This window comes from Condylura cristata, unplaced genomic scaffold (genome assembly GCF_000260355.1).
Source record: "Condylura cristata isolate star-nosed mole 26May11 unplaced genomic scaffold, ConCri1.0 scaffold00014, whole genome shotgun sequence".
NCBI classification, from domain to species: Eukaryota; Metazoa; Chordata; class Mammalia; order Eulipotyphla; family Talpidae; genus Condylura; species Condylura cristata.
Window position 1 is genome coordinate 12,604,142 of NW_004567115.1, and position 15,695 is coordinate 12,619,836.

The window sequence follows — 15,695 nt, forward strand, 5'->3', positions numbered from 1 at the left end:
GAGACTCTGGAGCCAGCGGCCTCTGCGGACTGTGGCCTCGGCGCAGGTCAGGACTTGGCTGAGGATTTCCTTTCAAAGGTGACTTACAGCCGCTTCGGTGGGGTAGCGCCCTCCCAGGCAGGCCCTAATGGCGTGTTTGGCAGAGTCAGCGAAACGCGGCGCCCAACGACTCGGCGGCAGGGGAGCGCCCTCTCCTGCGCCCTCGCGGTCGCCCGCACCCGGCAGCAGCGCGCACGGGGCCATTTGCAGCGCAGGCAGCCTTGCGAGCGGCCGCGGCGAGCCGGCCTGGAGCGAGGCGGAGCCATGGAGCTGAAGAAGGACAGCAACGCCGTGTCCATCGACATGCTGCTAATCGTGCACTCGGAGAAGCGGCGCGCCGCCCAGGGCACGCACTCCGACCAGCAGGCAGACCCGGGCACGTTGCTGCAGCGCAGAGGAGGTAAAGCACGCCCGCCCCGACCCCTCGGGCCGGGCACCCAGGCCTCCATCACACCTCGACCTCCTTACCCCAGGGCCCGCCAGCCGAGGGGCGCGGGCGCCCCCAAAGGAGGTCAGAGAGACGGCCCTCGCCCCTGTCTCCTAGCTCCTAGCGGTGGCTCTGGCGTCCCGTAGCAACGCACAGCCCCGTGATTGCCCTGGGTTGATTCAGTGCAGGCCTGTGCGTGGTTCCGTCACCCCTGGGCGCCAGTTTCTTCCTAGCCACTGTTTGGAGGGTGCTGGTTAAGGTTGGGGGATGCCCTATAGGAAGGGGTTCCAAAGCCTCGGGGCTGACCTCCGCCTAGCTGGGGCTGCTCCCCACAGGGCACACTGCAGGGCACAGAGGACCCACGGGAATCTGCTTACTGAGTCAGACTTTGAAATGGGGTGGTCCCTTGCTCAACTCATGGGCTCAGTTTCCCCTTTCTAGGGCTTTCTCACAGCCTTCTGGGATAGAAGGTGTAAAAAGTGTAAAGGCACACAGGCCTTTGGGGAAAGTTAGGCTTGAAATCTGCTCTCCCTACTTTCACTGAGCATTGATTTTATTTGTGCTACCGCTTTCTGAAGGGGTGGGGTGGGTATGGGGGAGACTGGTAGTGTTTATAGAGTGGTTGGGACAAGCTGGTCCTGGGCCTCTCTTCTCCAGAGTACAGATGGATAGTAAAGGAAGGTAAGCCAGTCCCTCAGAAATCTGGGGACACAGGGAGCCTGGGTCTATGAGGAAAGCCTGGCGGAGGCCTGAAGGCGGCTAATGTGAGGGTGCAGTAGGCTGACTGTGCACCAGTTCTTTGGCAACAATGCTTGACAGGCCACGCTGCAGTGACGCCTGCCTCCCTCCTGCTTGCCAGCTCTGAAGCTCCTTGGAGTCTGTCTTCCAGCTCTTCTGTTCCCAGAGCCCCTATGTGCCTCAGCCATCTACCTTCTACCTGGCCTGGTGAAGCAATGGTGATGTGGTTAGCTTTGTCCCCACCAGAGACACAAACGGTGGTGCCTTATGGCTCCTGGTGACCTCTAGGGAGGCATGCAGACAAAAGAAATCGATTCTGGAAAGCTGAGAGCACTCACAGGTATTCCAGCCTCAGGCATTCTTTGGGTTCTTTAGCTCGTGGAGCTGCCCTCAGAAGAAGGAGAAATAGCCATCAGCTCTCTGATAGAAAGGAGTCTGCTCAACTATACACATGTAGTCAGAAAATCTTCCCCAGTGTATGACAAGACCCGAGGACCCCCCAACGGGGTCCAGCAAATTCCCCTCCTCTAGTCACATCACTCCTAAAGACTTTGACACTAGAAAAAAGTGAAGAACACATAGAAGCCCTGGAAATACCAGAGTTGGGATTGCACCAAGAGGTGCCCAGCACCTAGCACTGGGCCTGTGCGACACCAGACCAACAGACGCTCATAACCATGATGCAGGGAAAGAAGAACTCACTTCCTAGGCCCTCCCTGCTATATTTCTCAAATTTACCTGATAGAAGTCTCTCAGAGTCACCTCAGTACTGAAGAGATCTATGTCACTTATTCACAACCATTCAGTTCTGTCCTGGAACAAAGAAGGGGAAAGGGTGCACATCCTTGGAGGCCTGCAGAGCTGCGAACTCCAGCAGGAGACCCCTGCGAGGCCAGCTGGTAGACCCTCTTCATGGGACACAGCCTATACAGGCAAAACACGGAATAAGACTAGCTTGTTCCAAGACTGGGCTTAGCACCCTACCCACTGCTAAGCGTCTTCTCCCTTCTCCTCCCCACTCTAGGTTCTCAGCTGGGGAGTGAATGTTCTCTGGCTCGGCAAAGGAGGGTCTGAGCTCCATGTCAGAAAAAATAAAAGCTAGTTATGGTCTCTTCACAGAGGATGTGACACTCTTCTCTGTGCCTCTATAGCAGAAAAAGTCAAAGGTACAGCAAGGCGAAGGCACCAGGTTGCAAGGCCAAGCGACTCTCCCCTTTCCTCTAGGGCTCTAGCATTTTTCCACAGCAGGGCTTCTTAAAAAAAAAAAAAAAGGTGCCTATGAGCCCATAACTCTCCTCAGGCATTCCTCTGGCAATGGAGGGGGTAACCTAAAAGTAACTGCACCAAGTCTGAAAGTTTTAAAGTCTCAGCTGTTATCCCTGAGGTCAGTGTGATGGAATATAAGCAGTGTATTCCACAAGTGTGTGCCCAGTGTTAAGTCCCAGACACTAACTGGAGAACTCTGCGCAGAAGAAGAGTGCTAAGAAGGAATGGGATGCCTCTGAGTGGTTGAAAGAGCTGGAGACAGAACTCCCAGAAAGAGTACCATGAACTGCTCAGCAGAGCCGACCTGGTGAGGAAAGCTGCAGGGTGATTAAGGAGCACTAGGTGCTCCTTCCACGTCAGGAACTTTATTTCATTGTGCTGCTTCCACAGGGGCAGCATGTATGCCTGTTCTGTGTCAGGAACTCCATCTTACAGCACCATGTCTAGCTGTGATGGGAGTGGGAGGAGAAGGGGTACTCCAGTCCCCTCCACTTGCACCACCAGGTACCAAGACAAAATCAGATGCAGGGTCAGCTGATCGCTGGTGCTTTAGCCATACATGTCCACACTGTAGCCGCAAGGGAGTCTGGGAAAGCCAGCAACTTCAGCTATCACTATCCCATAGGGATAGGCAGCCTTTGCCCACTCCTAACATCAAGATCCTAAAGTAGGAAATTTATCATGTACAGAAACAGACAAAATGAATGGTGAATGTCTTCTACGAAAATACTTCCATATTACGCGGTGGAGATATATCTGAAAATGAAAATGACCATCTAATATTGCAAAAAAAAAATCTGAAAATGACCATCTAATATTGCAGAAGTTCTTCCCAGATGATCTTGGTCTTCAACTCAGTCATGAGTTGATGACCTTCTTGAAAGCTACTGTTTTAGTACTTTTAACATTTTTTATATATTTGTATGTTTATATACAGATATATAATGATTATATATAATACATATATTAATCAATACATATTATAGACATATATTTTACTTATTATATTTATAAAATTATACACACACACACACACACACACACACATATCTGTCTGTTGAGGGCTGCTTTCATTCCTCAGGGTGCCTCATCTGTAGGCAGCTATCCCTGGGCCTTGAGAAGGCCAATCTCAAACAGTCCCACATTAACCCAGATAAGTCTACAGCAGACACATCAGTCTATTTACCACAGAGAGCCTCACACGTCCTTGTTATTTCATAGGACTCCAAGGTGTCAATAATAAAATCCAGGGATGGCAGAAATTAGAAGGAAACAGCCTGCTAGGTAAAATTCTCCTTTTTGTTGTATTTTTCTTCTAATCTCTGGGACTATATCATTGGGAAATGATAAGAAGGATTAATTTTCACTGGCTTTAAGACTCTAGACATCTAACCACTCAGAAAGTGATTAACTGCTCATGAAACAGCCAAGGCTCTGGGGTCACTATGACCCTGAAAAGTTTTTCCTGGCACTAGGCCCCCTGATTTCCTGGAAGAAGTGGGGTAAAGAGGCAACATCACAGACTTGAGCACCCACTTGTTTGCTGGCTGAGCTGGAGGGAAGGACTTTGCTTCTTTTGGAATAGTGAGGTTTAAGTGTTCTCTTTCAGGTTCATGACCTGTGGAGTATCATTTTTGAAAATTCTTCCAAACAGAGAGGAGAGTGTCCTGCCTTGGGACAGCATTACTCAAGGTCCAGGGAGATGCCAATCGAGGCATCTGTGGCTCCCTGTTGGCCTGGGACCCAGAATACAATAAGATCTGAGAGAAGTCGGCTTCCAACACCTTCTCTCTCTAGTGCCAGGCAACCGATGCCCTGCAGGCCCAGGATGGTGCTGTCAATGCCGTGTGTTTATGGGCCTGACTATATTGGGCCTCATTCTATGCCTTTCAAGGACTCACTAGCCCAGCTTCCAGGGACAAACATCAACAGAACTGCACTGTGGACTTGTAGAAATTCTAGTAGGAATCACATCTCACTCCCAAAGCCAAACTAGCGAGCTCAGTCAGACCCCAGCTGTGTGAGCTGTGTGAACCACAGAGTCAAGATGACTGGCATCAGAGGCCACTGTGAGGGAACTAAGACCCCGAAGAAGGAGGATAGAATTGCAATTGAACCAGACTTTATTCTGCCATTGTTCTGACTGGAACAAAAGGAAAGATGAAGTTCAAAAAGGAAACCTATTCAGTTGTCCCCTTTGTCAAGGTCTGCAGTGCCAGACAGCGTTCTAATTGTTGGGGAGGAAACAGAACAAGAAAGTCAAGAAGCCCTGCCTTCGTGGGATTATGGTAAAACGATCGTGATCATCATGCCGTTCACTGCAGTGAAGTCCCAGTCCCTCAAGGTGAAGAGCTTGCCTATCCCTGTCATGTGCGTGAGTCCGAGTCAGCCTCAAGAAATTCCCACCCAACCCCACAGCCACCACTCTGTGTCCTCACTGGTGGGCACACATGGCAGGATGGCCACCTTCACTGGGCTATTGGGGACTTTACCTAGTAATGAGCCAGCTTTAGCTCTACTGAATTGGACATCAAAGCTAGTACCAGTGCTGCAAACTAATGAGAATGATGACAAGAATCAGTCCTGCAGAGACCTGGCAGTCTTGGAAAGGCACAGCAGCCCGAGCTCAATCTTGTGCCCATAGGCAAGGGGCAAGCAGATCACGGTGGGAGGAAGAGATGCAGGAGCTTACCTTGGCCGTGTTGTCTGAAACCCATTTGATGGCTTCTTTGCACGAATTATATCTGAAGAATATTAAAAAAAGTTAATACAGTTTTTATCAACTTCAGAGTTTCTGGTTTGGGGAAACATTTCATGGAAAAATACAACAAAACCCAAGTGACACAGTAACTGTGGTAATACTTTTAGGACTCATCTAAAAGAGATGAAGTGGCTCTTAGTACAATGTGTCACCTGATAAAGAGGATGATTAAAGTAGTTCTTGGAAAAGCACCTGAGAACTGAGAGTTTTCAGTAATCCAGGGCTGGTGAGAGGTTTATTGAGGCCTTGGGCTGAGGAAAGATGATGGTTCCAGCACTCCACCAATTGATGTAATGTGAAGTAAAAATTTATTTATCACATGGTCTACTAGAACGCGTGCAGAAATTAAAAGCACAGCTTCCTTCTGTGTTTCCTACAGGTGAGATTCTGGGTACATACCCGCCTTGCTGGTGCCCAAGGCACACAGCCCAGGACAGTCTATGGCTTTCGCTAAGACGGAAGCAGCCCATGGCGTGTGCTGGGGGACAGTGTGAAAATGGGGGACAGTGGCCAAGCATGAGATTGATCTGGAAGGGCACGTTTCCCCCTCTTGCTGCTCTGTGCCCTCCATGGGCCGGGGTGCTGGCAGCTGTGTTGCTCCAAACTTTTCCAAGCAGCAGGTGTCTGGGCCCAGCCACCCCCAGCTTGCCTGGCAACCGGCTTCCCCTGCTGTGATTGGCTGCTCTCCTTGGTAGTGGCCAAAGTCTGCCTAGCAGCACGGCCCTGAAGCGCCACAGCTACAGGAGAAGCAGTGGTGCAGCCTGACTATAAATACCCCACAGCAGCTATGCCAGCCAATCACCCTCCGTGAGGATTCCCTTCCCAGATCCTGTTTCCTCCCTCAGTCAGACGAGCAGACATGCGGCCAGCTGTGCCTGCAGGAGGCGGCCCCCCTGTCCTCGCTTGGGTCTGGCCCGGGATTCCGGCCAGGCAGACGCATCATCCTCGGTTGGCACACTCAGTGAACCTGGCCCTTGCCCAACTGACCGACCAACTGCAGCCTGGGGGATTGAAGGGACCAACCAACTGCAGTCGAGGGCCAGGTTGGGCCTGTTCATAGGAGAAGGTTGGAGCAGGCAGTCTCCTCCAGGGCAAGACCCTGCAGATGGATCACAAGCCCATTCACCCACCTTGATTGGCTTTCGTGTGGGATGCACTGGTTTGGTGCACAATTAAAAGCTGACCAGGCCAGTGGTCCAGAGGCAAGCTTCTTTCCAGACCCAGGGAATGTTCCTAGTGGTCACTTCCCCGGATAGGCCCAGGAGCCTTTCTGTAGAGCAATAGAAAACCAGGGAAGAAGATGGCAGGTCAGGGCAGTGGCTGGATGGGAACCTCCTGCTGCAGCACTCTGGACTTTGCCCAACTTCTCCCCACACCCTTCTGAAGCAGAGGTTCAAGGGCAGCCTCAGCAAGACCAGAACTCTGCAGCTGCTAGAAAGAGGGGCAAGAAAGGCCACACTTCCTGTAGGAGAGGTCAGAAGCCTGTGTTCCCCCTTCATGTCCTGAGGCAGAAACTGGGCATCTCTCCACATATCCTGACCTCACTAGGTTCTGAGGATGGCGCTGTGCTCCAGGGACAAGCCCTAGTGTGTGGACAGAGTTAACACAGTAGGTCCCTGCAAATGTTTGTGAAGCAGAACCAGACTGCTAGTTACTCCAATCCCATTCCTCGAAGGAGGTACGAGGCTGAGCTAATAGTCAGGGCAAGGTGAATCCAGGTCTCACCTTCCTCGGCAGTCCATGCTTCAGGCCTTCAGCTGTAAAGTTGGCATAAGGACCTCACAGCTCATCCGCAGAAATGTGGAAAGATAGCGAGGGATCCTGTGTGCTTTGAGGACTGTGCCTGGTGAAACCAAAGTCCAGACCTGTGGTGGCTTAGCCCACAGGAGCTGGTAAGAAGCCCAAGCTGTGCTGGCCTTCACCTGCTGAAAAGTGTGTGGGGGGTGGGGGGGTATCATGGGCACACATTTTCTCTGTATCCTGGTGTGTCACTGTGCTGTTGGAGGGGTGAGGGGGTGCACATGGGGTATTAGGCCAGACCTGGGATGAGCTGGACCCTGCCAGTGGCCTGTCGTGCAGACACCCACAGCTTCTGCTCTGCCCAGGAAGTTCCCACTGTGGCCCTAGTGGTCACTGCTGGTCCTTCTGTTTTCCTTAAATAGGAAACCTGGCGGAGAAGCAGTATCCTCAGCAGACACAGGTCATCACGTCCTACGACAACCAAGGTAAGAAACTTGCGCTATGCATGACCTCCCCTATCCCCTGTGTGCTGGCCCTCCTGCCCAGCCAGAGACAGTGGGTACAGAGCACTGACTGAGGGGAACAAGGTCCTCTCTGCCCTGTGGATGTTAGCGTGCCCACTCTCCCATATCCTGCAGGAAGCAAGGGGAGACGGGGTGGTGTCTTATGCTGGGTCATGGAACCCTCTGGTGCCATCATCACTCCCCTGTCATGACTGTCGCTATTATTTATTGATGTGCCAGGCACCCTGCCAAGCCAGAGACATGATTACTCTCATGTAAATTAAGCTTCCCAACAGTTCAGTTCTTTCAGTACTTTCACTGGTCTCATTTTACCCATGAGTAAACTGAGGCTTGGCAAGCTGATTCTGTGTCCTGAGTCACAAGGCCAGTAAGAGGCAAAGCAATGGTAATCTGGTTCCCCAAACACTAACGAAGGCTCAGTCACTCACCTTTACAGGGCTGCTTTTGCAGCCCTCCTGTAGACAAGCCTCTCTATGGCTAGCATGGAGCTGGGGTGGGGGTGGGGGTGCTCCCCAGCCAGGGATGGAAGCAAGGCCAGGTTACCCTCCCTCCCCTGTCTCAGTTTCCTGCTCTCTGTCTAAGGCACTAGGATCTGAGAGTCTTCATAGGCTCAGCCCTAAGGTTTCAGCACCAATGCTCTCTAAGCTGAAGTCCAAACCTGTAAGGAAATTATCTGATCACATCCAGGGGGGTGGGTAGTGGTGGCTCTCCAAAGTAGGAGGCCTCTGAAGGCCCCAAGAGCTTCTAAGAGAACTGCTCTCTGAAATGCAAGCTATGCAGCATCCAGGAAAAGCACTGGCAGTGGTGAGGCGGGACCTGTCAGCATGGGTACCCGTGGGAAGCAGCTGGCTTGGCCCCAATCTGGGCTAGCATCCTTTAGGCCAGAATTCGTGGGAAGTTAACTCCAGGGCAGGCCAGGAGCCCGCTCAGAGAACCCAGCAGGACCTGCTGAGCAGTACAGGACTATCCCACAGCCACCCTCTGCTTCTTGGACATAGGCCAGCAGTCACAGCTCACCAGTGAGAATAAACGGCACCTCACTTAGGTCCGGCCACACCCGTGGGGGGGTTCTGTGTTAACCCTCTTCACATGCAAGATAGCTCACACTCTGACACTGCTCTGACAGATCTCCTACAGCCACACACTGCACCAACTCCCGAGTCCCAGGCGGGTGGCCTGCCATTCCACACAATTTCACCCAACACAGCACACCAACTGGGAGCCAGCAGAGAACAAAACAAAGGCTCCAGCCCTCCTGGAGCTGACACCCACCTAAGGAGGCAGCCAGTGCTAACAAATACAACAGCTCGAGTCAGATAAGGCCAGAGGGGAAAGCTTGAGGGAGGTTGGGAGGTGGGTGACACAGGTGTGGTAGTTCCCTGTGACTGCTGTAAGGAATTGTCACACACTGGGAAGCTTTCCACAGATTTTCTTTTTTTTTTTCTTTTGCAAAGATAAACTGGGCTGTAGGCCAGAGGTACGTGGGAATGAGAGGATTCCCCAGAGACAGAGTGGGGAGCAGGACAGGCGGATTTACTGAAATGCACTGCTGAGGGGAGCAGCGGACAAGTGTTGCTGAGCCGCATGTGGGTCACCTCCCTGGTCAGGGGTCGAACCCAGGCCGTAGAGGTGATAGTGCTGAGACTTCACCTGTAGCCACCAGTGAGGCCCAGATTCCTCTAGACAGTTTCAGAGACTACACAAGCCCCAAATCAGTTCTACTAAAGGCAAAGTGCTGGGAGGTCTCCTTCTTTCTGGAGACTCCAGTGGAGAGTCTGCTGTTTGCCTCTTGCAGCTTCTAGAGGCATCTGGCATCCCTTGACTTGCAGGCACTACTCCAGCCTCAGCTGCCATTCCCCCACTGCGTTTCCTCCATATAAGTGGTCTTATTTCTCTCCACCTCTGTTTTAAAGGAACACGTGGTTACATTGGGACCACCAAAACAATATAGGATTTTCTTCTGAGTTCAAAGGCCTCAATCACACAATGTTAGGCAATGTCTCCTAACATCTACAGGTTCCTGGGATTAGGACAATGGTGTCTTTGCAGGCAGTTATTCTGCCTCCAACGGTTATATTGTGGAAATTGTGGAATATATACTCATTGGAGTAATGTTGAGCTATTTAGAGAAACTAAAATAATGCTTTTTTGGACAAAATGGACAGATCTTGAGGTGAAATAAGTCAGAAAGTGAAAGACAGGTATCAGATGGTTTCACTTATCTGTGAAATAGAAAAGAATAAAAAATAAACTGGCAATGCACAGCAAAAACAATTCTTAGACTTAGTGAAAAATATACTGGTTGCCAACAGGAACAGGGAAGGGAAGAGAGAAGGGGAAAAGGTGGGGGAGGACACTGACCGGGGTGCCGGTGAGGGTGAGTGAAGAATGTGCGTATGTGGAGGGGTAAAAATATAACCCCCAAGTTAGACAGACATGTAATTGACCGACCAATTAATTTTCAAAAATGTATTACCATTTTTAAAAATTTTATTTAAAACAATGAAATAAAAAATATTTCCCTTTATCCTATTTTCACAAATAACCAATTTTCAACCTTCAGAAGGATCCATTGTTAGCATCATTATCGGTTCTTATGTATCCTTTTGAAGCTTTTCTATGCTTACATATGGTTGTTTAAAACTATAAAAATACTATGGTGATGGCACACGGGTGATGTGGTGATGGGAAGCCCACGGGGATTACAACTAAGATGGAAAAATGCACAAAATGATGTAAAAATAAGCTATTGTTTTTTTTTTTAATTATAAAAATAGCATTGCTTCCATTAAAAGTAGAGTCATTGAGAAAGGTCCCCATGAGAAGGTGACATTGAGTAAGGGTAAGGAAGTGACCCATGTGGACTCCTGAGGAAGAGTATCCAAACAACAGAGGGGTCACTGGAGGCGTGGTCCATAGACAGGGAGTAGGTGGCTGTGACTAGAGGGGCGTAGTTGGGGGGTGGGTAGGAAAGGTGAGTCGCAGAGGACACAGGGCTGACCTCACAGGGCCTGCATGTCCGCCCTCCGTATGCTGGCCTCGAGTCTGAGTGGGGCAGGAAACCACGTGTGGTTTTCGACAGGACAACCTCCAACCAACAGGCAAGTGTGCACCGAGAAGACCCCTCAGGAGACATGGAGATAATCCAGGCCAGAGATGTTTTCCTGGGTTGAATTTGAGGTGTAAGAGAAAGAAGCTTTCTCTTACTGAGGATGTCATGGGGAGAGTCAGGAGGAGCAGTTTGGGGAAGGAAAACAAAGAATTCAGATTTGACCTTGCTGAGATTATCCCTACTGCCAAACGACCATGCAGCTGCTATTTCGGATAATAGCACCTGGGGATACCGTGACTCCATGGGCTACTTTCCTGCTCAGCCAGCAGGCTCTGTTCTGTGAACATTAGCTCCACAAAGAGGTTTTCTTGAAGGAAAAAAAAAATGTGTGGTAACTAGTTCACAATGTTATTTGTGTCTTAGAAATACCGGACCTCTCCGTGGGGTTGTTGTTACCACACCACACCCACCACCCTAGCATCCAAGTCTACCACCATCTCCCATTGTGTTCCCACCCCACTTTGTTCTGGCCCCTCCCCACCTCCTCACCTTCTGTTGGCCTCAGTTCAACCATCATTTCCTTTAATCACACGGACAGCGATGGCCCAGGGAACACTCGGTATGTGAACACATAGGCCCAAGCCCCTTCTCTGTCTCATCTCATTTAATCCCCAAAACCACCTTCTGTGGTAGGTATATCCCCTTTTTACATATGGTGAAAATGGGACCCAGGGAGGTTTTAGTAACATGCCTGAATTTACACAGCTAAGATATGCCAGGCCTGGGGGGTTAAACCCCTGTCTGTGAGGCTGCAAAGCACAAATACCAAGCTCTCTACCACACCATCTTCCTCCACACAGGGCAGGCAGGGTCCTAGGGTGCTTCTTGGGTCAACACCCATAAGAAATCCAAGACTGCAGTCAGGACTTGTTCAGATGGACTAGCTTTCCCGCCCCCTCCTCAGCTTACCATTCAATATTAGATGTTTTGTGATAGGTGATAAGATCTTTGGGATGTAGGGGTCTGAGGGATCTTCTTGTGAAAGAGACTTCAGAAGATGAAACTATAATGGGTGTGGATTGAGTAAGAGGAGAGTGGCAGCTACTGGAGCCCTGTGACTTCAGGCCCCAAAGCTATTCTTGAAGTAGTCAGTTCTCTGTGGAGGTTTCCCTGCTTCTAGGTCTTTAGTAGTAATCCCCATGCAGACCCTGCTCCTTCTTGGATCATGTACACACTAGGGTCAATACCGCATTTCTGGACCTGGGGCATGACTGTGGTGCTCCATTCTGCAGAAGGAATCACAGGGGCCCTGTGTTTCCAAGAGCCCAATGGAAGCTGAGGTCAGTCAGGGCTGCGAACGAGAACCCGTGCCCGAGACCTCAGACCTCAGCTCTGACACACTCAATCATCATGTCATCCCTCAGTGGGGCTGCCACTCTGCATTTGACAGGACCTGTGAGGGTTCAACAGAGCTGGACTGTCCCCTGTCACCATTCCGCAGGCTGTTCCTGGGATGTCAAAACTCACCACCTCCTGCACTAATGCTGAATACCACGTCCTGGGCAGAAACCACACAGCACAACTCCGTCACACACTTCACTAGGGCTTCTTTAAGGAATAGTTTTTAATTTCAGAGGCTTGAGCTGAGATTTCTGGATGCTCAGCTACTGCAGGAAAAAATTCCTAAGCAAAGAATTCAGGTTGTAAATGAGGCAGCCAGTTCTGGAGTGAAGAGACATCTGAAGTCAGTGATGACGAGTGACTGACCTGAATCCTGGAGCTACTGGTCCCATGCATACATCCCACATCTGTGTGCACACACACATACACACATACACACATGCACACAGGCCTGGCACTTTTTATTAATTGATCAACACTCCAGGCAGCCACTTCCAATCAGTCAGAGTTAATGAACAACATGGAATCTGTTTGCCATCTCTGCATTAGGTATTCTGAACAAATTAGGCCTTTAGACAAATCCTGACTCAAACCTGAAGACCTGGAGAGTGTCAGGTGTAAAGTTAGCTTTAGGGCAGGACACACACTGTCTGCTGCATCTAACTCCTAGGGAAAGAGAAGCAGCGTCATTCAGTCTGGGGAAAGGGCCTGGGAGCCACTCTCCAGGGCAGCAGAAGTCACTCATGAATACATTTAAGCCAGTCAAAGCTGTAGCTTCAGAAATGTCATTTGAGTGACAACTAGCAGTTCTGGGGAGAGGCCTACAACTAATATACCTTCAGCCCCACCCCTGAAGTCTGAGAAAAGGCCTCCGTTGGGTTTGCTCACAACTTTTAAAATTGGTGTGATTTTTTAAAAAAATATTTATTTATTTATTCATACAGAACTGGGGTACAGACCATAGGTGCAGGGACTGTGAGATCCGGATTCACTGGATACAGAGTGGGAAGCAGAACAAGCCAACTGATGAAGTACACTGCTGAGGGGAGCAGCGGATGGGCCAGGGGAGGTCTGCCGCGCCATGTGGTCACCTCCTGGGCCGGTGATCCAACTCACGCTGAAGCGGCGTTAGCTTCATAGTGCTGTGTTTTAACCTGCTGCGCCGCCACCAAGGGCCCAAGATTAGTGTGATTTTTATCTGACTGTACTTACCACTTAGATCTTACTTTACCCTTGCTTCAAATAATGTTCAACTCTTTATCATTAGAGATTAATCTAACTATTTTTTTCTTAAACTAAGCATTCTGTTTGATGAAGGAATGTAAATATCATAGTCGACCAACTCTCAGCACTCACACCTTTGGGAAGCTTGGCCCACACTGTAAATGCTGCCCACTGGAGACAGCCGGCGCAGGCCCAGGTCTGGAGCAGATAAGCTCCCAGGGTGCCTGTATTTGACAGCAGGAATCAGAATCACTCTGATGGCAGTGGCAGGGTTGAAAAGCCCCAGAGCTTTGCAATAGCTTGTAAGCGGGACTCACAAGAATGCGGACATTGGCCTCTGTCCCAGTGGGGAGAGAGAAAGGATTACAAGTGGTGATGGGTGGAGTGTCCAGGTCATGTCCAAGTGCGAGGCCTCCTCAACCCCCGCCCTTGAAAAGGCTTTAACCATCATTTTCAGCTCGCACATTCATTGACAAAGAGCCCTGGCTGACTCCAGAGTGGTTTTTCATAACTGGACATTATAAGAAGTTTGGGGAAGAGGGTAGTCGTTGAGCTCAAACCAAGGAGCTGCTTGGTTTTGCAGCTTCTCTAAGCTTATGGACATTGTTCCAGTCAGATTTTCCAAACTGTGCTGGACAAAGTAGTCCTGGGTCAAATAGATTCCTTTATTGTAGGACTTCTTAGAAGAGCATTTTGTATTGAGATTCAAAAGGGGAAGAGAGGAAAATGGTTCTCAGGTTCTTTTTTACAAGGATTCTTGAGGCCAAGTACAGTTTGACACCCTCTTTGGGTTAAAAACAAATCTCATTTTCAGGTGGAGAAAGTGAAAAACTCATGCCCCGTGCCACTCGGAGAGGCCTACAGGCCCTGGATCCCAGACCAGAACTCAATTATGCTTTCAACTCAAAAATGTTTAAAGGCTTAGCTATAAAGTTACAGACTGATTTTCTTTGACAATGAATGTGCTAGAAACCACACTTCAAAATGAATATTAATCCATTTAAACTAATGCCTTGGGGCCCTATCTGGCAGTGCAATGGGTTAAAGTGCAGCACTATGAAGCTATCAGTAGCTACTGCAGTACGAGTTCAATCCTCAGCCAGGAGCTGACCCACATGGCGCAGCAGACCTCTCCTGTCTTGCCCACTGCTCCCCTCAGCAGTGTGTTTCAGTAGCTCTGCCTGTTCTGCCCCACCCCCCACTCTGTCTCTGGTGAATCCTTTTCCCCCCCTCCCCTACCCCTGGCCTATACCCTAGCTCTTATGTGCATAAATAAATAAGTCTTTAAAAGAATTTCATGCTCTTTGATAATGTTTAAAAATCTAAGCTAATTTGAAATGTGTGTAAAGATAGGAGTATGTCAGATAGTTCTTAAAATCATAGTTCTACAATAGCAAAACATTGGGAGAAGTTAAATATGCAACATAAGTATAAACCATCTGTAGAACAGAGCACCGTGCAGCCCCTTAAAATGATAACGTAGGACATTAATCACTGATAGTAAAAACTTATGGAAAAGAGAGACGGTCCCCCAAAGTGTGTACTATAATCTTACCTTGGACTTTCACTTTCTGTTTTATATCTTTATCATTCAAGCTTAATTCTGCTTGTATTTTTTTCCAGTTGCTATTTTTTAATTTCTATTTTACTTCAAATTGAGGTAGAAAAAAACTGACTTTTCTGGTGTGCAGTGCTATGAGTTTTAAACACAAATATGCCCAGATTCGTGTGACCTGTACCACAGTCAGATGGCAGAGATGTTCTGTCATCACAAAATACTCTTGCATGGACTTTTTGTAGTCAGATTCTTATATCACTCCTAAGAGGCCTTTTTTTTTTTGTATGGGTGAGAAAAGCTCCTTCATATGGAGGTACTGTCAGGTGATTATCCATTCACCCACTGAAGGACATTTAGACTTTTTCCAGTTTTGGGTGATAATGAATAGCACATCTGTAAACATTGTGTATAGATTTTTGTATAAATGTAAGTTTTCATTTCTCTGGGATAAAAGCACAAGAGTGCAATTGTTGTGTTGTATGGTGAGTACACATTCTATTTTATAAGAAACTGCTGAACTATTTTCCAGAATGACTGTACCATTTTACAAGCCTACCAGCAGTGTATGATATCCAGTTTCTCTACAGTTTACACTATACCTTGCCAGCATATAGGATTTTCACTATTTTTTATTATTGCTCTGATAGGTTTGATTTCCCATTGTGAGTTTAGTTTGCATTTTCCTAATGGCCTATCATTTTAAACACCTTTTCATTTGCTTGTTTGACATCTGTAATCTCTTCTTTGCTGAAATGTCTGTTCATTTACCAGTTCCCTAACTGAATTTTCTTGGCCCTTTTGCAAAAATGTCAGTTTGTCATATTTGTGTAGGTCTATTTCTTAACACCTAATTATGCACCATTGATCAACATATCTATTCCTTTGCCAATATCACATTGCTATGATTATTGAAGTTTATCACATCTTAAAAACAGACAGTTGGGGGCCCTCCCTGATGGTGCAGC

The 15,695-nt window shown here is 48.7% G+C and overlaps 1 protein-coding gene across 1 annotated transcript in view; it reads left to right on the forward strand.

The window, feature by feature from the left end:
* The first annotated feature begins 303 nt into the window (after nucleotides 1–303).
* Nucleotides 304–15,695, forward strand: part of KY (kyphoscoliosis peptidase) — a 41,281-nt gene continuing 25,889 nt past the window's right edge. Inside the window, exons 1-3 of the mRNA XM_004682451.1 lie at nucleotides 304–439; nucleotides 3,692–3,754; nucleotides 7,394–7,456. Of these exons, the coding sequence (XP_004682508.1) occupies nucleotides 304–439; nucleotides 3,692–3,754; nucleotides 7,394–7,456 (262 nt within the window). The remainder of the gene's footprint in view (nucleotides 440–3,691; nucleotides 3,755–7,393; nucleotides 7,457–15,695) is intronic.